Source organism: Triturus cristatus, chromosome 4_2, assembly GCF_964204655.1.
Source record: "Triturus cristatus chromosome 4_2, aTriCri1.1, whole genome shotgun sequence".
NCBI lineage: Eukaryota > Metazoa > Chordata > Amphibia > Caudata > Salamandridae > Triturus > Triturus cristatus.
The window spans coordinates 272845160-272870436 of NC_140586.1; the positions used below are offsets into that span (position 1 = coordinate 272845160).

Below are 25277 nucleotides of genomic sequence, written 5' to 3' on the forward strand. Positions count from 1 at the left end.
CTGTGAATTCACCCCAGAGCTGCTTCCGGGTCAGCCACACACTGACCTTTAAGTGGTGCCGGTATCATCATATCGCTGTGCAAGCAGTTCACAGCTTTCCAGGATATGTGGCAAATTATTAGCAAGTGCTGTCAATCTGTCTGCTGGGAATTTCAGAGTATTGATCATGAGGGAGGGGTGGTCCTCAAACTGGTTACCTCTTTGTACCTCTGGGCACCTTTTTTCACACCAAACACCTTCATTAAGCGGTAAATTTGCTCCGCTTGTGGAACATATTGTCCGGCCCCATGACTGGTTAGACTAAACTCTGCTGTATCCTGGACCCAGAATGAGGACAAGATGGCCACCCCACATGTAAGCGACCAGGGAACTGAATTTTCATTTGTAGAGAACCGAGATTATGCAGGGTCAACAGCGTGACAGTCCCTGGGAGGGAAATCAGCCCACCTTCTGCTGAGACAAGGCTGAGGTGAGCTGATTTACTCTAGCAGGTATGATGCTGTTGGCTAATGAGATAGACACATAGCCACATGGGTCATTTTAGGAAAGGCTTGCAGAAAACTGTTTCAAGGTTATCCGCTCATCACTAGTCAGTCAATTGGGAGAATGCAGCCTATTTGTGTAGTGTGGCCGCCATGTTCCTCCACAAGAACAAAACATGCATTGTTACAGGCACTAAACAATAACTTCTCTTCCGACTCCTGTCAGGCAAGAAGGAATCCAGGCACCATAAAATATGACCTGTGGGAAGAGGTTTGTTTCAATTCTTTTGGTAAAGTCGTTCATGCAATAGAGAAACGAGGGCTTTAGCACTAGATCGCCCAATGTTAAATTGTTAAAAAGACAATAATGAAAACAATTGCATTGCCAGTTTCAAACACCAAAAGCTTTTCACAAACTGGGGAAACATTTGGACACGTGCAGGATTTCTGCTTCCAATCTTCTTGTACCCGAAATATGGAGATGGTAGGGTTAAGAATACACACATGAAAATACTAACTGGCTGAGTACAAATCTATTAATTTTACAGGCTACACCTTTGTAAAACTGTACCTGGGGGTGGCACGTCTTGACAAAAAGGTTTTTTGTAGGAGAATACTTTGGAAGACATTTGTTCATGTAAAACTTTTTTTTAAGGATTTTTCAACTCGCAATTTAAACAAGCATTGGCAAAGCCAATACGTCTGCCATTGACCTCCAGCCTTCTGGCAATTCTTGTTTCGTCTTGGTCTTGTTTGGGAATGTATGCAGGGCCCTCACTAATCTAAAAAAAAAAATCATTTATTACAGGCAAAAATGTTTTTGGGTTATTACACTAACATACTACTTCCTGGCTCTGGAAGGAACTACCTAAAAGTCAGTCAGTCTGGCACTGGCCGTGAGTCTCAAGAAAGAAAGAAACGAGAGAAAGAAATAGGGGAAAGAAAGAAAGAAAGAGAAAGAAAGAAAGAAAGAAGAGAAAGAAGCCAAGGCAGAAAAAAGAATTTACGAAGGCAAGAATGAAAAAAGGGAAGGATGAAAAAAGGCACAAGAAAAAAAAAAGGAAGGAAGGAAGGAAAGAAATGAAACAGAAAATAAAAAAAGAAAAAGAAAGAAAATGTAAAAAAGAGGATAACAATACAGGCCAGTTTCAAATGACACAATCTAGTATGCTGTGAAATAGCAGCAGTAAGAAAACCAAATAACTCTTAAAGGAATTTCTAACAGTAGTGGCAAAAATGCAATGTGCATCAGAAGAGGCCTGCGATCACTTAGGGTTTTAAACACAGAGGCAACACAAAGTAATTATAAAGTAAAAACAAAAACACTGCCGCTGAACGCAACAACCTTCTGTGCAATGCATTTCTTATAAGAGAGCAAAATGCAGTCTCTCAAGGTGTAGTTAAGCAGTGGCTTAAATAGGCTGACCCAATGCCCCATGCTATATGCTGTAGTGGGCGGAAGCAAACAGTGAATAACACCATCAGACCGATGGATGAAGAGAGGTGGCTGTATGCCCATATGTGTACATATATTATACATATTTTATCACCTGATCTAAACAAATGTGTAACATATTCACTATGGGGCTTATTCCGAGACACACGCAAACATAAGTGATAATTGCACAACTGCGATTTCTGATGCCACGTGGTATATTTTTGCAGTACTACTGCTTAGTTCTGATTTGTTCGCCTCAAAATAGATGAAAATGCCTCAGTTTTACTTGCTTTCGCCCTTTCCGAAGCCCGCAAACTCATAATGTTAGCTATCTGCATGCAGAAATGTTGCCAGGTTTTACCTGTCAAGTTGCACGCTAGATTTTGGGATTTTGGGGCGAGTCAGAACGATTCCCTGAGTTGGCAAAAACCAACTTTAAGAATTTTGCACATCCCTAATATTCGCATCAAAGAGTTTTCTTTTTGCAGGAATTTTTTGTAGGCTTGCAAGGTGCATTATGTTCGCTTTGTTCAACAATTGCTCAGTAATTGTTAAACCACTTTAATACTCTGTACTTAGAACGGAGCTGCCAAGGTTCACAAGCCAGATGGAAAAAGCACATCTTATTCAGGGCCATGGATAAGTGGTTGCTTTTGGGGTTTTGACTACTGGCCCATTGTGGCCTTCAAAGTGACTTTGCTGCCAGCTTCATACAACCATTCCCATTATACTCCTGACATTCACTGGGGGAATACACTGGCAGCATTCAGAAAATACAGTACAGTCTGTTGCAGCAGAACAAGAACTTGCTTTTTTGGCATTCAGAAGAATACTACATTTTTCCTTCATGGAAATGTTACGGTTCATTTGAATCCCACAGGATTCTCTGGCACGTTTTTTAAAATTACAGCAGGACGGAGACATTTTGGGGGAGGGGTTAAATCTAAAAGCATTCACAAGAAATATAGGAGTGGAAAAAACGTAAACAATTCCCAAAAATGGTAAGGGAGAAAAACACGATCTGCATTTATAACTCACTTGACAGTGAGAAACTGCACTAGAAATTTAGAATTTCTGTCTGAGGATGCCTAGGTGCGCTCAAATGTGCGCTTATCACTTTGCACTGAAAATATTGTCATGATAAAGGGTGTACACAGATTTGCACCATGTAGTTTTCATGGAAGTTTGGATAGTTTATGGAGCTGTAGCTGTGTGGATCATATCAGGGTGGGCTAACTAGGGAACTCACAGGGGAGATGCCCAGCTGTATGAAAGCCCCCCCAATTGATTGACTACTAATTTACGCCTAGGCAACATAATGGAATGTTATTAGTGCAACTATAGGGGTGTGCAAAATTTGCATGATTTGGTTTTCCATAATTATGCAAAATTTCCCCAAAAATCAAGATGTTTTTGTTAATGATAATTTGGCATTTCCTGCTATCTATGAAAACAGCACAAAAACATAAGCGAAAGCCTGAGGGTTCTGGACATTCGTGTTGTTTCTGTGCTCCATCAATCAATCGGTAGATTTGTAGAGCGCTTCTCGTCACCTATGAGGATATCCAGGCACTGGTGGTTACATGGTAAAATGTGGGCGAAAACGTAGCATAATGATTTAAGAGAATTCACATAATAAGTGTAACATTATATTCCTAAAAATTATGACAGTGTAATGGAAATGTTACCCAGTTCTACAACAGAAAAATTATTTTGCTAAACATCGGTTTGCATAACACCTACTTGTGTTGCAGCACCCGCATTTTCTGTGCCGGTACCACAGTGGTGTGACTAGGGAAACATGATATAAGTTCAAAAACTGGGCTGCAGCCACATTCTAATTAGTGCCCAACTGGTATCCCAGTTTGGTCCCAGTAAAATGAGTCGTAGGGGAAAAAATAAGTATAGCAAGTCGAGCCCATTCCATGGTGCGACAAATTGTCAAGGTACCTTGAAATGAAGCGTTGGTTGTATTACATCGATAAAGATGTCATCAAAACTGGAGAATACCATGGAAACATGGAGGAAAAAGGATACAAAACTACAAACTGATTAGTAACTTCAGAGCGCCAGGCATTCATTTGCACCCCTCAAATTAAAGCGAAATAGCATACAAAAGCAACCACAGAGAAGTAAAAATCCTGATTAAGGGTTGACAGTGGCACACTGAATGCCAAAACGTTTGGTGATATTTTAAATGTAATATGCTGCTAACTTTCCAAAATATTTTCTTAGGTTCTTTATGCCTAGTTTTGAATATTTATCTCCCAAACTTCAGTAACTTGATCTTTTTATGGCACTTGCATTCAAAGTTATACTATCTCGTTGGAAAGAAGTTTCTAAATTATCTGTATTAACATGGTGGAATTTAATATGTGATGAACATAGAATACATACTGTTTCTGTAATAATGATACATCAGAAGATTAAATCCGATTTATATTGGTTACCTTTTACTACCTTTGTTCCCTTGCATTCATCATTATCTTAATTGACTTTCTCTCCTTTTCTTCTGCTCACTTCTTTTCTATTCTTTTCTGCTCCGTCTTACTTTCGCTTTCCTTACCTCTCTTTTTTTATATAAAATGACAAAACATTATTTTTATTACATAAGTTTTTCTCTCACAATTGCAATACTTGTAATGTATAAATCTCATAACAAATGTTACTTCTTTTGTTATTGCTGTTTGAATCTTTAATAAAAAAAATCGTTTAAAAATTCCCTGTGGTACAGACACATGTAGTAGTTAATACTGGTAAGGGTGGCAAAAAAAGAACTGAACTGTGTAATAGAAATTGGATTTGTGTAAACCAATGCTCCTTTATTTTAAAGAAAGTCACCAACATTTTTACATTTTGGTCCATTCACATTAGCCTCCATTTTGTATTTACTCTCTCTGACGGTTCGCCTCTTAAACTTGACACACATGATCAGAAAGGTATATCCCACATGCCATTTTTAATGTGCCAGTTCTCTGTAATTCTTTGATAGCCTGAAAGACTTGGGGAAATGTTCTATTTTATGCTCAGACTACTCGACCAAGATACACAGCTTTGGGGTACCTGGCCTTAAGAGAAGGCCACTGTACGATGAAGTAGTCTGAGAAGTAATAGAGGATCTTCCCCGACAGGGATAACGTCTCAACTCGGCAGATGCTCTCCACGTAAACGATGATCACTTTTTTCATCCCCAGCATCCCAAGAAGAAGAGCCGACACACAGATGGGAACACAGGTTCCGGGGCCGTTACACAGCACCTAAAAAAAAAAAAGACACGGTCTCAAATTAAGACAGAGACACAAATTGTACTTTGAATGTATGTCAAAGAAAAAATCACATTGTTGCGCTAACATACCAAGATAAGTTATGTTAAATTATGTTACACGTTTTTGTATCATACTTTTTAAGAGAAAAAGTTGGCCTTTTAACGCTGTCGCGGCATTGGCTGAAGTTCTTCTCTGTGGCCACCAGCCTTAGTTTAAAGCCAGGCTCATGACGCACTGCTAGTTATGCAGACTGCTGTTTGGCAGCGAGTTGGTGTGTTGGTCTGTGGTGTGTAATATGGGTTTTGGAACCTTACTATTATTCTTCCCATGTAAAGGACAGTTTACTTACCTTCATGCTGCTTTCTACACATGTCTGGATCTCTGAGCGCAATTTAAAAAGCGTCTTTACATGAGCTTATTCTTAAATCCTTACCCATAAGGAACAAATATTTTACAGGAAACTTTCCATGTGATATCTAAGTTCATGTAGTTGGCGCTGAACAGAGTCAAAATACAACACTGGAATGTTGAAAACTACAGAGGAGACAATGCAGATGTTCAGGGCCAACAATGGCTGATAAGGGACTGCTGCTCCAACATTCCAATGTTTGTCTTTCTGTTTCTCCGTTTTTAATTTAGAACAATTTATCCACAGTAGGTGGAATGTTCTAATAACATCACAGACCCTGTGTCTCAGGCTATACCCATTGTTAAAGGGCCTCATCCTCGTGATTGACTCTCGCCTGTGGCTTAGGACTATAACACAGGTTCAGGTTCTTTAACAACTGGAACAGGCCTCGGCAATGAGCCATTATGCTCTAATAACATATTAGGTGCAACCATAACTGCAAGAGGGGCCCTTCTGATTATATAAGCTGGTCCTCTGTTAACTCAGTGTCCTCTGATGCACTTCCTAAGTTGGCCGTACTCTGTTGCTAAATAATATGGGCGTCAATTAGCCATGGATTGCAGCAGGTAGCCCTAGCACTTTCCTTCTTACCTCTTCTCTTAGATGTCATGAAGGTTGTTATAGCAACAGAAAGTAGGGTTCTCAGTGGGAGGTTTAATTTTCTGCAGGTTCCACATTGCAATTTGATGGCCACTGAGACACAAAAAGGTGACTGTTGAGGAGTGAGGCACAGGGTCAATCCAGCAATTTTACTGAATCAAAGGGTATGTGATGTCTATTTCGCTACTTGTGGCATGTTGCCAAATGGATGCCAGTGTTCGATACAAGCACAATTTATATTGAACCCAAATGAGATCCATAAATAATGTAGCCATGCTGTAACTAGAATGCTTTTGTATTCTAAATTATTGGTATTAATTGGACAAAGGATACAGACAGGTCTGTACTTCATGGATTGCAACTACAATCCCTGTATGAGCTTCAGGCAGTCCCACAGCTGCCCATGGAAACTCTGGAAAATGCAACTGCAGGTTAAATGCCAGGAAAAACAGTAAACAGGACCATCTGAGAGCTTGTTTTTTTTAACTGTGCTCTGTAATTCCTGGGCACAGAAGTCGCCTCCAAGTCAATGCTGTGATGCCTGTGGAGTGACAGAGCGCAGGAACTCTTCTCTCCATCAGCACTATTTTGCACTTTGGTGAGGGCAGTATTAGATGAAAAGGGCAGAGGGTAGCAGCTGAAATGCTCTGTGCCACCCATGTGACACTGCTGACATCCTCATCAACAGACAGGGTGCCGCCTGTTTGTGCAGTTCTCAGGGCAACTCTGGTCCTCCCTCACCACAAGGAGTGCACAAGACTAAGATGCCAGTAGAGGGGAGCCCCCACTCTTCTCCTGAAGACTGGGGTTTCCCTCTGGAACCTCTCCAGCAGTCCTAGCAATGGGGCAAAGTAGCCCCTTGGCATGTAAGGTTGTAGTTAAGGGATATAGGGCCATACTTGTGCATGTCGGGCTGTATCGTGGCATGCAAGGCTCCTGATTTGGCAATATGAGACTGTACCTGGGTGAACATGGATGGACAGGTATAAATGTAGTTGTTAGACCTGCCATCATTAGGGTGGTCTTCCCCCCCAACGTTTTTGCCTCCTTATCTCCTCTTTTTGCTGAATGTTTTTGTTGGCCTTTGGACTCTGAGCACTTTACCACTGATGACCAGAGCTAAAGTGCACGTTTCTCCCCTAAAACATGGTAACATTGGTGTATACACAATTGGCATATTTAATATACTTGTAAACCCCTTGTGAATTACTCGTTGCACAAGGCATTTATGCAAACAAGATATACTTTGAAGACAAGTATCCGCAGGATTGATTTCTTCCCAACACTGAGTCATGTTGACGATCTCATGGACCTTTTTGGCCACCTGGTACTGGAACATCAACAGTTGATCCTCTTTAACATCATTGATTACACCTTGTGGTGCTCCAGTCCTTTTCGACCAAGTTGAAATATAAGGATTTAACTACTTGGACTGTGGATTTATCAATCTACTTTGTTAAGTGAATTTTGCGCTTCCTTATATCCCCCAATGAATGCATACTAGTAATTACTTTGATTTGCTGATGTACTGCTGTGTATATATTGGTGTATATAAAGTTTTTGTACCACATGTATTCACAACTTATATGAAAAACTGATGTAGTCATATACTATTATACTTTTGTTAAAAATAATTTGCCTGTGTTTTGAATACATGAGTGGATGATTTATGGTATTTATTAGGATCATTGTTATGACTACTTTAACTATTGAATGATGTGCAAATAATTCCTCTGGGAACTAGTGTGCCTGCAGCACTGATTTTGCCACCCACATAAGTAGCCCTTCAAACCTGTCTCAGGCCAGATATTGCAGCAACTGTATGTGTAATTTACTGCCACTCCAACTTGACACATAAGTCACCCCTAAGGTAGGCCCTTGCTAGCCCTAAGGTCAGGGCGCTGTGTAATTAAAAGGTAGGAAATGTAGTTTTAAGTTTTAAATGTCCTGGCAGTGACAAACAGCTAAATTAGTTTTTCACTACTGTGTACCTAGAAAAGTAGGACATGTACTTTTAAGTTTTACATGTCCTGGTAGTGACAAACAGCTAAATTTGTTTTCATTACAGTGAGGCATACTCCTCTCATAGGTTAACATTGGCATTTCCTTAATACAATTTTAAGCTGTAATGCCCGATTAGAAAGGAGTTGCTGCATCATGTTTTATATCTGAGAAATGGTATTGATAAATCCTCTTTATTGGTACAGTTGGATTTAGGATTACTACTTTAGAAATGGCACTTTTAGAAAGTGGGCATTTCTCTGCTCCGACTACTCTGTGTGCCTGCAGCCTGTCTCCATTACATGTCTGGTGTGAGTGACAGCTACACTTTGTACATTCTTTCTAGATAGCTAGGAAGGTTAGGTGTGTCTGCATACTCATCTGCATTCCGATGGCTCTTCCTGAGCAGGAAGGGAGGGGGGAGCTTACACGCTTGAATACGTAGTGTTCGGTTTCCCACACAAAGGGGTGATTACCCCTGATAGGAGCCAGAGCTAGTAAGAAAGGATAATATTATTATAACTGCTGGGTCTCTGACCCTACCAAGACATCACACTTCTGGACCTGTGAAAAACCCTGCCAGGAAGGACTGCTGTGCTGCAACAAGAACTGCCACTATGTTGGACTGCTGCAAAATAAGAATTGCTTTTCTGCTCTGGTGTGCTGCTTGTTCCTAGCTGCTTCATACCCTCCGCCCTGCTGAGGAAAAGGGCTAGACCCATCTCAATTGAACCCAGAGTGACTCAAAGGGCCTGGACTCTGCCATCCGCGAGTCCTGGCTTGCTAAATGGTGCCAAGCCAGTCCTGGGCCCTTGGAAGTGCATGTTTCTGTGCTGACCCAGTAGAATCGACGCACTGACATCTTTACAACAATCGGAACTGACGCATCGCCTTTCGACGCCTACGCAGCTGCTGCCCAACGACATCGCTTCAACAGACTCTGCAGCTCGATGATGGCTGCATCACAAGGGAGCTCATCGATGAGGCTTCACTGACGACGCTGATCAGAACAGGCGCATCGTCTGCATCCACGGGATCGACAACAACGCATTATCTCCTCTGGTTCTCGGTCGGGTCCTCGATATTGAAGCTTCCTCCATCCAAGGTAATATTTTAGCGGGACCTGCGTGAGTCCTATAGCCAGTCTGCCCTCCATCGCATTGGTAAACAACGTTTACTACGAAACTTTTTCCCCGCAGGGAATTACAACGCGGTTGTTAGAACGACCGCCTTGTAATTCCGCATACCATTACTCCGCAAGTCAGAACAACGACTTGCGGAGGGGGGAGAAGGCGTTGGATTTAAAATCCAACACCTTCCCTACTGTCCGCACAGACTGGAGTTGGAATAGTAAATTATACTATTCCAACATCCAGCACCTCCCCTCCGCAAGTCGTGGTTATGACTTGCGGGGTAATGGTATGCGAAGTTACAACGCGGTCGTTGTAACGACTGCGTTGGAATTCCCTGCGGGGAAAAAGTCTGCGTGATAATGTCATATATTCATCACGATAGGCCCGAAATTTGAATTTACCCCGGTCTAGGGCATCCAGGTGTCCCTGGTTGTTGCATTATGACTAAGCACTATATTTTAATATAATCTTTATAAATTCATAACTCCGGTTCAACTTATTGGATTTTTGTTGTTTTGGTCTGGTTTTATTCATACAATTATAATACTTTTTTCTAACCCTATATGGAGTATTTGTGTGGTGTTTCAATTGTGTTACTGTGTGTGTGTGTGTTGCACTAATACTTTACCTCTTTAGATAAGCCTGACTGTTCTGTGCCACACTAGCAGAGCGGGCACATGGGTTATCTTTTAGTGTGTATTTATCTTACCCGGACTACAGTGGTGGTTCCTGCCTAGACAAGTGCCTATCTCTGCCACCCAGAAGCCCCATTTCTAACAAGGGGTCAGAGCACTTGCCATGGGGCTTGGTCAGCAGGGCCCAGTGTACTTTAGAATCTAAAAAAACAGCAGCATCACTCCAAAGATTGGCGGGGTAACCAGAAAAAAAGAGGCACTTTCTTCCATGCAATTTATGGGGATACTGGGACTTGGTTTGGTTTAATTAATTGTAGCTCTATCCACTTAGCAAGCATTTTCTTAAAGGCAGTCCACTTACATCTCTGGTTGTATGTAGCTGTTGGCAAAATAATGAGAATTCAGTTTTTGCCAAGCTGAGCTTAACATCCAATTCCAGATTAGCCTGACACAGGTTTTGAGTTCTGCAATCTTGTAGGGTGGAGGAGAGTTTGAGGTAAAGTGATGTATCATCATCAAAGTTTTGATGACTCTTGATGTTGTTGGATATAAGTATTACTCCAAATGGTTGCATTTAGAGGTTAAACCTGATGAGGTGAGGTTGAAAGTGTGGAAGAGATGATGAGTATCTTTGATCTTGCGCTTTCTACTTATGCACGTTGATGCTGTTTGATGAGGTAGGATGTGCTCCCTGCAGGCCTGCGTGAGACAAGCAAATGAGTGTTTCCAGGGATTGGGTCTGGGCTTGGAGGTTGACTGTGTTGAAGGCCACACAAATGATGAGCAGGATCAGAAGACAGGGGTTGTTTCTTGATGAAGAGGGAGTTGTTGCTACTTGAAGAGTAGCTGTATCAGTGCTACAACGTGGACTAAAACTGGATTGCCAGTCTTTTAGAAGATTGTTCTTGCTATTTTTTCCTGTTGCTGGATGGAGACTGCTACAGCTGTTATTTCTTACTCCAAAGGGTAGATTGGTGAAAGGGTATGGATGGGCAAGGTTTTCTGGGTCAGAGATGGATTCTTCAGCTTTGGCAGGCTCTGTTGTGTCTTAAGGGTATACAAGAGGTTTCCTTGTCTGTTGGAAGTATTAATGATTTTAAGGAGTGTAAGGATAGCTTCTCAAAGAGAATCAATTACAGATTAGGAAGCTTGTCGTCTTCATAAGAGGCAGTCTTGAGTGAGTTCAGGATGTTGGAATGTGTGTGTGATAGTTTTCATGATTTGCTCCCCGCGCTCTCAGGCCCACCTCCAGGGGGGACCAATTGTGGGACCTTCCAGTGTTCTAATAAGCTTCCAGACACTCTCCTGCATGCATATACATTCTTCCAGCAATTTGGTAGCCTTCAGTGCTACCTGGATTCCTGAGCTTGCTATTTCTTGTCCCTTGAACTAGCACTGCCTTAGTGCTACCTTGTTTCCTTGATTGCTGAACCAGCACTATTCGAGTGCGCCATTGAGGCCTCACCATCTATATTACCTTTTCACAGTCCCTGTTATTCTTCCCATTACCTTTGTTCCAATTCATAGTTTGCCGTCTTCCTATTTCTGCTGTCTTGCTTCTAGTTTCCTTGTATGTTTGTTGCTTGTTTTTTGCCATGGGTGCCCTTTGTTTTCTTTCCTATTAAGCGCTCCTCCTTGCTAGCTCCTTGTCTATTGTGGTTGTGTATTATTTCTACACCCTTCCTGTTACTGCCTTGCGTGTTCCTGTTTGGTCACCAGGATCCATGGGCTCATCTGGCAACCTAGGTGGTGTTTCTTGTCCACTGAGACTATTGTCTTTAAGTTACTTTTATAGCATCACCATAGGTATCAGCTTCACAGACCCTGCCTTTGCATGTATATCCTACATTCCGGTATTTGCAGTCAGTATCTGTTACAGCAAGTGTGGGTGAGGACCTTACTGAGCTTCAGTCTTACCATGGGGACCTCCTGAGTGCTTTACCCCACATTCCCTTCATTGTTAATGTTGAAGTTGAGATATATATATATATCTTGCACATCCTTGATTTAATGTCCTTTCTGAGACTTAACTCTCTTATTTCTTTGTACAGAGCTTCCCCTTTGGATCCCAGTTTTTCCTCTGGCTTCCTGTGTTTTCTAGGGCAGCTCTGTACCCAATATTCTGCCTACTTTGTCTTCCCTGCCACCATTCCTTGACAGAGGCCCTGACACATGCCAGTGTCCCGACTGAGTCCTGACAGATAGGAAGCTAGATGCAGTCCTCGAGGGTAGAGCAGTTGGGTATAGGAAGTAGTCTGAATGTTTGTTTTATGTTATCGATGTGGGATCAGATTTTGACAGAAGGTGATGAAAGGAACACTTGCAATTCATCTAACCATTGCCAATCGCTCGGGTAGCACCCCAGTTCATCGTTCTTTCGCACACCATGCCACCTCGGTTTGGACCCATCTGTATGCAAATCAGCCTTGACCCTGCTCCTCATGGGAACAGTCCAGCCCAAACTGCCATGCCAGGTCCTCCCTGAACAGGAACACAAGCAACATAGGACCAGTTTCGCCCTAGTTATGGGCTCATCAGCCAGGTACAGATTGGTTCCAATGGCACAGGGACCATGGGGCATATGTCTGGGCAAACCCTTGCCACTTAGCGCAGTACATCAAACACACAAAAGGTGATGGGAGGAATGCTATCAATTTCTTTAACTACTGGCAATTGCTCAGGGTAGCATCTCAACCCATTGTTATTTTACTCACCATGCCACCTCAGTTTGACACTTTTTGTGTGTCTGATTTTGTTGACATTCTCTGTGAAGAACTGATTGATAGCTTTGCATTTGTCAAATGATTGTGGGATTGCGGGGTGTCTGGCAGAGAACTGATGCAACGAGTGATAACTAACGAGTAGTTCATTTCTGTTAACTGCTTCATTGATAGTAGTCTTGAAGAAGGTGACATTAGTTGTGTTGATGAGGCCTCTCTCTGCAGATAGGTGTATTTTAAGCTGGTTTGGGTCACTTTGAAGATTGGTGCAATCACCATTTCTTCTGTTGTCGGCATGTGTTTTTTAAGAGCTCATAGGCGTAACACACTGTAGAGGGGTTTGGTTTGGACAATCATGCTTTCTGTGGACCGGTGATTTTAATAAGGTTTTTGAAAGCTGTGGTGCAGATTTTGATGAGGTATTGATTGAAATGTAGTGCTAGTGCAAGGATGATAAAACATGTAACTTATTCAGGTTAAATAATGATAATGCAATATGGATAAACACAATGCAAAATGCATGCACACCAGAACATTGCTCCCCCTTCAAAAACTGAAATTATGTGTTTATCAAGTTCCCAGAGCGCTTCATCAAGTCTAGGTATTCTGTTACAACAGAGCTTCCTCTTTAGGTCAACCACATGCCACTGGAATAATATAAGTCGCTTAGATAATTATGATGTTTGTTCTTCTCTGGTAGCAGCACAGATAGGAGGAGGGCAGTCAGGAGGAATGTGCTTCTATGCTTAAGTCCCAGCCACATCCCCTTTTTCCTTTCCATCATCAACTTCGGAGATACCTTATCTGGGCACTATTTGAGAGAATAGTGTTTTTTTCTTTTCATTTCCTAGCATTAAGATGTATGGGCTAGACAAACTTTTTTCGAGCTTCTTAACTCCCCAATATTAATTTAATTATTCATTTTAATGTATTACTTGAATGTCAAATATGACATTAATAATATATGTAATTTCCATAAAATAAAAATATAATTTATTTTAATAAATGAATTCAATTTATTTAAATAATCCACTGTAATTTTAAATGGCTCTTCCCTGAATCCCCAAAACTCCTTACTACCCCTCAACACTACTATTTCCTCAACCTTAAAAAACATTGCTACCACTTAAAGCTACTCTTACCTTAACCCTACAAACCTTACCATCTCTTAAAATTGCCATCCCTGAAACCAAAAAACCCTTACCACCTTAGAGCTACCTATCTCTGAACCCTAAAAATCCCTACAACCGCCCTAATGCTACCCATTTCTTAACCCCGAAAACCCTAACTACTCTAAATGCTACCTTTCCTTGAACCTAAAAACTCCTTAATACCCCTTAAAGGTACTAATCCCTGAACCAGAAAAGCCCTTGCTACTCCATAATGCTACTCATCCCTGATTACTAAAATCACTTAACTCTACTGTTCCCAAAACTCTACAGCCTCTTTACTATCCCTTAACTCTACCCACCACTGAACCCTGAAAACCCAAGTATCTGTATTACTACCCTTCATTGAACCACACAAACTCCTAGTACCCAGTAACACTACCCTTCCCTAAACTCTTAAAACACCTTGCTACGACTTAAAGCTACAGTTCCATGAACTCTACAAACCCTACTACCCCTATCCTTTTGGAACCCTAAAACCCATTACTATTCTTTAACTCTACCAATTCCTGAACTCTAAAAACCCTCTACTACCCCTTAACGCTACCCTTCCCCGTACCCTAAAATCCCCTTAATGCTGCTCTTCACTGAACCCCAGAAAACCCTTACTATCCCGTAGTGCTACCCATCATTGAACCCTAAACACCCTAACTATCCTTTAATGCTATCCATTGCATTGGTGGTATATTGTACTTGTGGTTGCTGGTGGGCTATTATTGCTCATTGTTGGTGGGGGGCTGTTGGTAGTGTTTGGTTGTTGCTACTATTATTACAAGGAGGCACGTTAGGAGATAATTTGCACCATGACACCCTCAAAGGGAAATCTCTTCACAGAATATCAGCAAATGGTTCAATGAAAAGATTCCAGCCACAAAGAATCAAAGTCTCTGCGTCACCAATACGTCTCAGATAGAGCACCAATCTCCTTTTTCCAACGGTCTCACATCCTAACAAGGCTTGGGTTGGCCAGGTTTACAGTAGGACTAATAGTAACAGAAGTGGCAGAGCAGGCAGATATTGCCAAAGAATTCCAGGCTCAACAATAACAGAAAATTGAAGGGTCACATCAAATGGAAGGATTACTGCTTCAAAAGCAGGGGAGGTATAATGGATCACCCTGCCAAACTGCATAGTGGAGGCCATTTGCATCTATGGAGGAGAGGCTAGCCTGAGAGATATAGGACCTCTTTTAGTAGGAGTAACGCCAGTGCATGCAGATGATGCCCAAATAAGGCCATGACATTTAGGGCAATGTGAACAGATGAGGTACGGCTATATGCACATTTTCTTAATGGTTGTGTTCGAGATTAGCACTAAGAGCCTGATTTGCAAAGACATTGCTAGGAGGAGGTGTAGCTTACTTTGTAGCACTTCAGGTTTACTCCTCAAAATCAGTATTAAGACAGGAGTACTGCAAAAGTAAGTCACAGCAAAATGTTTGTTGAATCAGGCCCTGGGTATTTAACATGGCTTTCATGTTCAGTACCGGCCCGTACGGATCGGGGGTGGAGCGGCGGGCAGGGCCGGACTGGCCGTAGCGGGCACTGGGCGTTTCCCCTGTGGGCTGCCAGGGTGGGGGCCGGTTTTTGGCCCCTGGGGGACGTTTGTGTTACTGGGGGTCAGCAATATCGGCCCCATGCAACAAAATGGGCCGAGACCGGCCCTAGCAAACAGCTCGGCCGGACCCCACCTCCCCTCCCCTCCCAGGGGGGCTGGCCGAGCAGTTTGCCAGGGCCGGTTTCTGTTCTTAGTCCGAAAAAAAAACGTACCTCCTTGTCGCGTCTCTCCTCTGCGTGAGGACGAAGAGAAGGCACCCAGGCTTCCCCTGAGCAAATCACAACGCTGCAATTCAGCATTGTGATTGGTCTGAGCGCTGTGGTTCAGCACTTAGCCAGGGCCTGGTTGCCTGGGCATGTTCTCCACCCAAGCTGTAATGCAACCTGGGTGGAGAAAATGCAAAGTGCGCATGACTGTTTGGCCGGCCCGAGGCGGCAAGCCAAACAGTCATGTGGACTTAGTGTGCCCACTACTCCTCCCCCTGCCCTGTGAGTTGAGCAGCCCACCCACAAAGCTGCCACAGCAGGGAAATTTGAAATTATAACATCAAGTTATCATTTTATTTTTCCTTTATTTCACTGCTGCAAAGAAGTGAGGCAACGCTCCTCCACCTAAGCGGAGGAGTCGCCTTTGTTCATGTTAGGAAATTATTCAGCGAAGTCTATTGTGCAACATTCTCCACCGCTTGGAATATATAGCTTGGGCCGGTCTATGGAGCTACTGTGAGGAAAACATCAGAATTTGACAATGGTTCCTTTATGCTTCAGTCAAGAGTCATTTTATAATTCTAGTGAATACAACTGTTTCAAAGAGAGAGCATCTATAAAATTACACATCTGCAAACTAAATGTAGTCCACAGCGCTGCAGCAAGCAGTGAACTGAGCAGACTGAATTGGTCTTTTGATCCTTACCAGTTACTAGTGCTTATTCAGCTGTGTATTTTCATAAAGCCGGGGTTGGTCTGACAACTTGGCTGGTGATTTAGTTTTTTTTTTTTTTGCACATCTGTCCCATTCTACATTTTTAAGTAATTTTTCTTCAGAGTAAATTTTTCATTGTGGTCTCTGATCACATCCAAATATCAGTTTTTCAGTGCTAGCATGCAGATTCTATTTTGTATGGCTGAGGAGCACAAAAAGTCCACATCCTTTTATTCCAGGGAAGAGAGTGCCTAGTCTGAGTAAACAGAGACTGCCCAGTTGGTGTGGTGGTGGTAAATGCAGGCAAGGTTACATCTTTATTACTAAAAGGGTGCGCTCTCCTGACCCTCTATCCATGAAAATCTTTGTACTTGCCACATGAGAACCCGTGGTTTCAAAGGATAAAGTGCTGTGGTTTGAGACATCTTAAGGATTTGGGGGGCCCTGGGCCACACATAGTTTGGGGGCCCAATTTCAGGTTTTGCCAACCATCTCTGGCCAGGTCACTGACAGTGCACAGGCACACTGGTCCAAATTCTAAATGTGTTTCCATTTACTATTTAGGGATAGTGATGTGTGTTTTCGATGTTGTAATACAGCAGCAGACCCACTGCCATTTCTCATATGCGAGGTCCTGTTTTGATCTAAAATGAACTTTTATATGGATGTTGCATGGTGTTGAAAAACAAACACAAAATTCTTCTGCAAAATGCCTGTAATAGACTCCCACTCATTACCTGTATTCAAAATAAAGGAAATTATATTTATGTTTAAAACGTTTTTATTGAGACAAAACAAACCATGGGGGAGGGGGACAGGAGGCAGGATACGTGGAATACAGTCAAAGAAGAAGGGATGCATCTCCAGAGGGTTGGCAATAGGTGAAGCGTTGGCTCAGAGGGAAGAACACAGTAAATGAACGCTAGAATTACAAGCTGTGGAATCCCACGCGCGTATCCGACACCCAAAAGCAGAGCAATAAAACCCCCCCCAATCAACCCCTCAACAGAACACAGTCCCCCCCCTCCCATCCCCCATCCTCCCAGTACAAAAACAACAACACTCCCCCCTCCCCCCGTCCTATGGTCCCGCAGCAAAGTAGCCCTAACCAGGAAGCCCCGCACAGCCCCCCCCCCCCCCGCCGGGGGTCCCCATCTCACATGTAAGCTAGTCCGCCGGGGTCACCGGCGGCCGCAGCCTGAGAAGCCTAAGATACCTCGGGCAGGTGAGCTCCCGGAATTCAGTGGACAGCAGCGCTAGAAAGGGTTGCCATAGCTCCTCAAATTGGTCTATCTCCCCCGCAACCGTAAGCGACAGCTTCTCCATCCCCAGCACATGCCAGAGTCTGTGCAACCAACCGGTGATGGAGGGGGCGGTGGATGTGCGCCAGTGGATCAGAATGTTCTGAACCGCAGACCCCAGCGCTATCGCAATCTGCCTACCCCTGCGGGACTTCAGTGGGTACATTAGGTCATTGGGGAGGCCCAGCAGGACATACGCCGGGAGGCGCGGCAGCTCTATGCCAAAGTGCTCATCCACCTCGTCCAGAACTTCCTTCCAGTAGGCGGTCAGCACTGGGCAATCCCATAGGATGTGTGTAAGGGTACCTTCCTGCCCGCAGCTCCGCCAGCACCCCTTGTCAGTGTGTCTATGCATTTCATACAGTCTCTCCGGGGTGTAGTACCAGTATGTGGACACTTTAGTGAAGGTTTCCGTAAGGCCCGTGTGGTATGCAGAGTGCCGCGCCCGATACGCAATTTTGTCCCATTCCTTGTGGCTGAGTGTCCTACCCAATTCCCTGTGCCAACGCTCCCTCCCCGGATTGTAGTAGTGAAACGGCGGGGGTTGTAGGTGTTTGTACAGATCAGTGATCAGTTTAGCGTCGGAGGTCCGAGTAGCCAACCACCGCTCATACGGTGTAATTGGACGGGCAGCGGCGGCACGCACCTGAGGCTGGAGGGCCCAATGCCGAACTTGCATGTAGCGCAATCTGTCCAGCTCCGTCAGGCCGAACTCCTGGCGGAGTTGCTGAAAAGGAACCACTCCTTCCGGGCCATAGATCTGGAAGAGTGCCCTGCAGCCCGCCTGCACCCAGTGGGAGAAAACCCCCGGCTCCATCCCAGGGGAGAAGTCCGGGTTGCCCGCAATGGGCGTGAGCGGCGAAGGGAAGGTGGTAAGGCCCCGGGCCTCACAGACCGCGTCCCACACACGCAGGGGGACCCGCGTAACAAAGGAAGCGTAAAGATTAGCGGGGCGGTGCGCGCGGCGCAGGAATGGAACCTCTTGTAAGGTGCGGCCCGCCACTGCCTGGTCTTGGAAGAGCCAATGTTTGTCGGACTCCCACCTGCTCCACTCCACCAGATAGCGGAGCTGTGCCGCCTGAAAGTACTTACGGAGGTCCGGAATGCCGAGACCCCCCGCTTCCGGAGCAAGCGTGGAGAGGACCCTCTTCATGCGTGGCCTGCGGCCCTGCCAGACAAAGCGGGAGATGTCAGCCTGCATTTGTCGTATCCAGCCCACCGGGGGTTGGAGTGGAAGGGCCCGGAAAAGATATAGTATCTGGGGCAGCACCGTCATTTTGACCGCCGCGATTCGCCCCAGCCAGGACAGCAGGCCCTTGTTCCAGCGGCCAAGCTCGTCCTTGATCTTCCTGCTGAGGGAGGCATAATTGGCCGTAACCATCTCCGACAGTGTAGGCGCCAGCAGAATCCCCAGATACGGCACCGTGGACGAGGACCACTGCATGGGGAAGAGCCGTTGAAGATCCCTCCTGGTTTCCGCAGCCAGGGACACGTCCAGTGCCATCGACTTGCTCATATTCATTTTGAAGCCGGCCACCCCCGCGAAGGCGTCCAACTCTCGGAGGCAAGTAGGCAGCGACCTCCTAGGGTCGTCCAAAGTCAGCAGGACATCGTCCGCATAGAGACTGACGGTGTGGACGTACTGGCCCATCCGGACCCCGACAGCATCCAGATTGTCACGAATCCTCTGAGCAAACGGCTCCATGTAGAGGGCAAACAGGAGCGGCGAGAGAGGGCAGCCCTGCCGCGTGCCGCGCTCGATGGCAAAGCTACCAGAGCTACACCCGTTTACCCGCACCGACGCTGAAGGATGCTTATAGCAATTAAATACCATGGTGCGGAACTTATCGCCGATTCCCAGTTTCTTAAGGACCCGCTCAAGATACGGCCAGTGAACTCTGTCGAAGGCCTTCTCTGCATCAACGGACAACAACATCCGCTCCCCCGAGATCCTTGAGGCCTTCTCCAGAACATGTGTCACCCTCTTGGTGTTGTCAACCGTCTGTCTACCGGGCACAAAACCAGCCTGGTCCGCCTCCACCAGGTCGGGGAGGTGTGGACCCAGCCTGGCTGCGAGAATCCCCGTGTACAACTTGAGGTCGACATTTAGGAGAGAGATGGGCCGGTATGAGCCGCAAAGGGCCCGGTCCTTCCCAGGCTTCGGGATTACCGCGACCGTCGCCCTCAGGAGATCCGGAGGGATGGCTCCCGGTGCGGAGAAAGAGTTAAACAGCCGCGTAAGGACAGGGGCCACGGCCGTGCAAAAAGTCTTGTAGAATAGCGACGTGAACCCGTCCGGGCCCGGGGCCTTGCCATGTTTCAGCCGCGCAATAGCTGAAATCACTTCCTCCACATGGATGTCCCGCTCCAGGTGGTCAGCCTGAGCCGGGTCCAGTACCGGGAGGGTCACCGACTCCAAATAGCTATCGGTCTCCCGTGGCGGGGAGGGCTCCTCAGCATACAGCGCCTCGTAGAAGCCGCGGAAAGACTCCGCTACCTCCGCGTCCCCGGAGACAACCCCCCCGTCCGCGCCCACCAATTCTTTCACGACGCTGCGCTGTTGCGCGACCCGGAGCCGGTGTGCTAGGAGCTTGCCACATCTGTCCCCCCCAGTGTAGTAGGCATGTTTCAAACGTAAGGCGGCGTACTCCGCCCTATCAAGATCCAGAGCCGAGAGGAGCTTCCTCGCTGCCTTCAACTGCCTCCAGACCCTCGGCGCTCCCGTACGGCGGTGGACCTGCTCAAGCTCCCGAACTTGAGCCGTCAACTCATCCCTCTTCAGTTGTCGCTCCTTATTCTCGGCTGCAGAGATAGAGATGAATTCCCCCCGTAGGACGGCCTTCAATGCCGCCCACTGTGTCGCCTGCGAGGTGTCAGTGTTGCTATTGTGAGTGAGATAGTCCTGTATGACCTCCCCGATGCGTTGCACCACCGATTTTTTGTGTAGAAGTGTGTCCCGGAGGCGCCACACCCCCCGAGAGGGGGAGGCCGCCGGCCACTGGAAAACGCCGATAACTGGAGAGTGGTCAGACAGGGTCAGGACCCCGATGTCTGCCGCCGTGGCAGCGGCACGCATCGGTCCACTCACCAGGAGGTAGTCCAGCCGTGAGTAAGTGCGGTGTGCGTGCGAGAAGAAAGAGTAGTCCCTATCCGTGGGGTGCAGGGAGCGCCAGAGATCATGCAAGTCCATGTCCGCAATTCGGGCCTTCCCAGCCTGGGACAGTTCCCCCGTCTGCGGGAAGCGCTGCGCCGATCTGTCCATCCCAGAGTCAAAGACAATGTTGAGGTCTCCGCCCAAGATAACGTGTCGGTCCGGGGAAGCAGTGACATCCACCAGCGCGGAGTCTAGGAAGCGCTCCTGGTGCTCGTTTGGGCTATAAACGGAGCCAACCGTAAATGCTATGCCTCCCAGGCTCATGCGATACGCAAGGAGCCTCCCCTTCTGTTCAGCACACTTATGCAACACCTCCCCCCGAAAGGAGCTCGCTAGGAGAATGGCTACCCCTGCCGTCTTGTTCGCTGCCGAGGAAAAGAACTGGGTGGGGAACTTAGCAGAGCGCATCCTGTGGCAGTCTCGGGGCAATAAGTGTGTCTCCTGCAAAAGGCAAATGTCCGCCTGCGTCCCCTCCAGCAACGACAGGATCGCCCTGCGCTTCACCGGGTTATTCAGACCCTGAACATTAAGGGTCACTACCTTTAGGCCCGGCATTCCTCGCAGGGATCGGGAGCGCCATGCAATGGGTAGGGAATCAGCGGGTGGGGCGCGCGGGGCCGCAGCGCGGGACAAGCCAAGACAAAGCGGGCAAAGACAACATCGGACGGGACCTTCCCAACCCCAAAACAACCCCCTCCCCCACCCAAAACACAACCTTGGCAACTAGCCATCCCCAAACTCAAACACCCCATAGTCTCAGTCAAGCCCCAAAACGGGCAAGTCCGTAGAAAATAGCAAAGTGGACGTCCAGCCACTCACCTCCGCCCGCTCCCCCCCAACCCCCCCGCCCCGTGCCAAGCATGTTAAGAAGCTAAAGACATCTCCCCCCGGAGTGTATGTTAGGCCGTCAAGGCCACGCTAGAGGAGCCGATCGAGTCCCCGGCCGCCGCCCTCAGGGCGTCTGCCATGTCCGCCCTAATGGTAGGGGAGTCCGGGCGCCCTGCACTGGTCGCTGAGCGCCGCCTCGATGACCTCCGCCGATTCCGTCCCTCCGAGGACCTCCACGACGGCGTAGCTCCCTCTTCCTCCGCTGCCGTGAGCCCCAGGACACCACAAATGTCTTGCAAGGAGCGTAGCTGATGCAATACCCCGTTCCACCGAAAAATCAAGCGGAAGGGGTGACCCCAAGAGTACGGCGTCTCATGCTCGCGCAAAAAGTCAGTGGCAATCCTAAAGGACCTGCGTTTCTGTAGAGTGATGGCAGAGAGGTCCTGGTACAGCGCCACCGGCCGATCCCGAAAGGTCAGGGGCTGTTTCCTGCGGGCTTCAGCCATGATACGCTCCTTTAGTGGAAAGTCGGGCAGGAAGGCCAGAATGTCCGGTGGGGGTGCCGATGGCTGGCGCTGGCGGCCAACCCTATGCGCCCTGTCGATGCTGATGGGAAAGTCCGCGGCCTCCCCCAGGATTTCTCGGAACAGGGCCCGCAGATAGCCCCCCAGATCGGACCCCTCATCCGCAGTCGGCACGCCACGCACTCGGATGTTGTTCCTCCGAGATCTGTTCTCGAGGTCCTCAGAGTGGGCCTGGAGCTCCACACACTGTTCCCGGAGGCGAAGAACGTCCTGCTGGAGGTGGACTATCTCCTCCGCTCGCTGTCGGCCCTCCGTCTCCACCGCCTCCACACGCTCACCTAGGCCCTCCACCTCTCTGCGCACTTCTCGGACCTCGCTGGCCACCTCCCGCTTCAGTGTCTGGAAGTCCTCCCTGAGGGAGCTAAACAGTTCCTCCATGAAGGCCCTCGTGACGGGTGGCTCCCCTCCAGTCACATCCGCCGGAGCCCGGGAGGGCCCCGGCGAGGGCTGTGTCCTGTCCCGCAAGTGCTGGGCCCTGCCAAGCATGTCCGGCAGAGTACGGTCCCCTTTCTTCGGGCCTCCTTTCCCAGCCATCGTCAGCTCCGCAGTCGGGCCCCGATCCAGGCGCCCCAGAGATGCTCAGCCGCCGGCAAGCACTCGGGCCGGGGGATCCCCCACAAGTGAGGTCGCTGCGTCACAGGTGACAAAATGGCGGCCGAGCCCGGTCACCGTCAGCCGCAAGAGCTAGCGTGAGACAACCAAGGGGGCCGCAGCGAGGGGGTCCCAACAGCTCATCCCTCCGGTAGTCAAGACAGCAATATCGGGAGGTCGTGTGCAGCCAGCATCCAGGGCTCAGCGGAGGTCGCCACCACTGCTCCTTCGGGGACAAAATGGCGGCCGGGCGGAGCAAGCCACACCGACTAGGCCCGGCGACACCCCCGGGGCCTCCGAGGTGCCCCGCCGTGAAATAAGTTCCACCACCGGCCCCCGTTAGTCACGCACAGGGGGCCAGATGATCCGACCCCAACAAGGAGTCCGCCGTACCTCGGCTAGGGGTCAGGGCCTCCGCAGTGCCAGGTGTCGCCGTCACCAGTCCGAGTGCCGGGGCACCCGTCCCAAGCCCTCCACACCGTCGGGCCCCTTCCCGCCAGGCTCCTTCAGTCACCGTCGAGCGGCGGGCCAGATCCCCTCCAGACCGCAGCTTTCAGCACCAGGCCCAACCGAGGCGCCCGGACAGTTCTCCAATACGCTCCGCCCCTCGGGCTCACCGCCGTCGTCCCCTGATCTCAGACGAACTTTTGGGGGGGTTCCCCCGGGGCGATCCGGACCAAAACAGCACCGATGTGTGCCCCTGATGTTCCGCCACGCTCCTCTCCCGCGCTGAGCCTCAGCGGGGGGAGAAAAGCATAACAAAAAGGCTTTAGCTTGGCCGGGCCGGAGGAGCTACGGGAGGAAGCGTCCGCTCACCCCGCCATCTTGGCCACGCCCCCAGGAAATTATATTTAAAAGAATCTACGTTTCAAAAATTATTCAAGTTCGTCAGGTCAGAACTGTATGGAGAATAGAGCCTGATCTATAAGGGCCACCCCGAAAGGCTGGGCCGGAGCCCATGTGTTAAAACGTCTCTGGCTGTGGGTGTGTAACCAATGGCTGAAATCCTTATTAGAGGCATGCCTGAATATAGGACTGCACCCTCTGAACATAACCACTTCCCTTGGGGAAACTGCCAGCATAGAGTAAGCACATATATGAAGTTGTTTTTGGGATGTTTGGCTTCGAGCTGGAATACACATCTTTGCCAACTTAAATCAGTTTGGAACAGCTTGCCGTGGCAGACAGCCCACAGAAATGCCCTCACCTTTGAGTAGTCAACCACCTACATGTGAAGCTAGATCCTGTGCTGATTGTGGCCTGAACCAATAACTCCTAAACGATCTCAAAAAATGCTGAACTCCTTCAGCCAGTATTTTGAAGTGCTGGACCTCGAAGGACCTGCATGGACCGGGCGACTGCTTCTGTCTGTTGCAGTTGGTTCTAGCCCCAGTCAGTTTGGCAGTACAGAAGACCACACCGATCTGCCTGTGACCCACTTGCGGCACCTGCTTGCCTGTCTAGCAGCGCTTCCTGTAGTTGGGAGCATCCTAAAGAGAGAATGGATTACAACCAAGTACTACACTCCTTCGTGGCCAGCATGATACCAAGTAAAACTAAAAGTCATGATAGTGATGAGAATGTGCTGGTAAGCAGGACTGGAGCAGAAACCGTGCATCTGAACCACCACAAACCTTGTGCTTAAAGTCAAAGGGGCAAACTGCTTCCTAGGCACCGGGATATTACTCCTCGTGGCCTGGTGTTGAATGCAGGTCTATCACCCTTGCGTTTCTGGTACGAGAGTGTCTACCACTCTTGCGTTTCTGGTACGAGAGTGCCTATCACCCTAGACAAAGTTCAGGATCCCTCAGACTCTTGATGGGCAGTGGAAGAGTAGAGCAAGCAGAAATACATGTGCCCTGGATCCTCAGCTCGTCATCATCTCATGCGATCAGCCCTGAGCTTCTGTCTAACTACAGCATATTCTCTGATAACCTGCACCGACACCAGCATATACAGAAGGAAATTCACAGGACCAAAACAGAGCTGATGGGGCATGTTGGCCATGATGAATCAGTTGTTGATGACTTTGTGGTGATGAACTAACAACATGCTGCTCTGTGTTCGTAATCCGGGACAGCTGAGAAAACAAACCACATAAAGTGAAAATAGTGCATTACCCCTTTGTTAGTACGAGGGAGGACTTTAACCATGAGTTGCGCAACTGGCACCCCAATGGTGAAGGAATATTTTCAATGCTAATATATTTCGACAACCATTAGAGCTGGAGATTTCAAAATCACACTTGTTGGCTATTAATGGGTTATTCCCTTTTAAAATAATAACCAAGAACATTGATCTTTTGTGTATGAATCAATTGGTCATACTTAGGGCTCCTGAAATTATGTGAATCCATGGGTGAAGCATTTTCCAAACAATCATTAACTTGTTGCACTTACGACACAAGTCATCGTCTGAGCATAGTGTACAGATTACTTAAAAATATAGTTTTTTGATCAGATTAAAAGTCACTAAAAGATGAACATGG

General features: G+C 47.4%; 1 protein-coding gene across 1 annotated transcript in view; it reads right to left on the reverse strand.

Annotated features, from left to right (window-relative positions):
* Positions 1-4716: 4716 nt before the first annotated feature.
* ALG14 (ALG14 UDP-N-acetylglucosaminyltransferase subunit) overlaps positions 4717-25277 on the reverse strand; it is a 260079-nt gene continuing 239518 nt past the window's right edge. Inside the window, exon 4 of the mRNA XM_085601494.1 lies at positions 4717-5177. Coding sequence (XP_085457620.1) covers positions 4947-5177 — 231 coding nt within the window. The 3' untranslated portion in view covers positions 4717-4946. The remainder of the gene's footprint in view (positions 5178-25277) is intronic.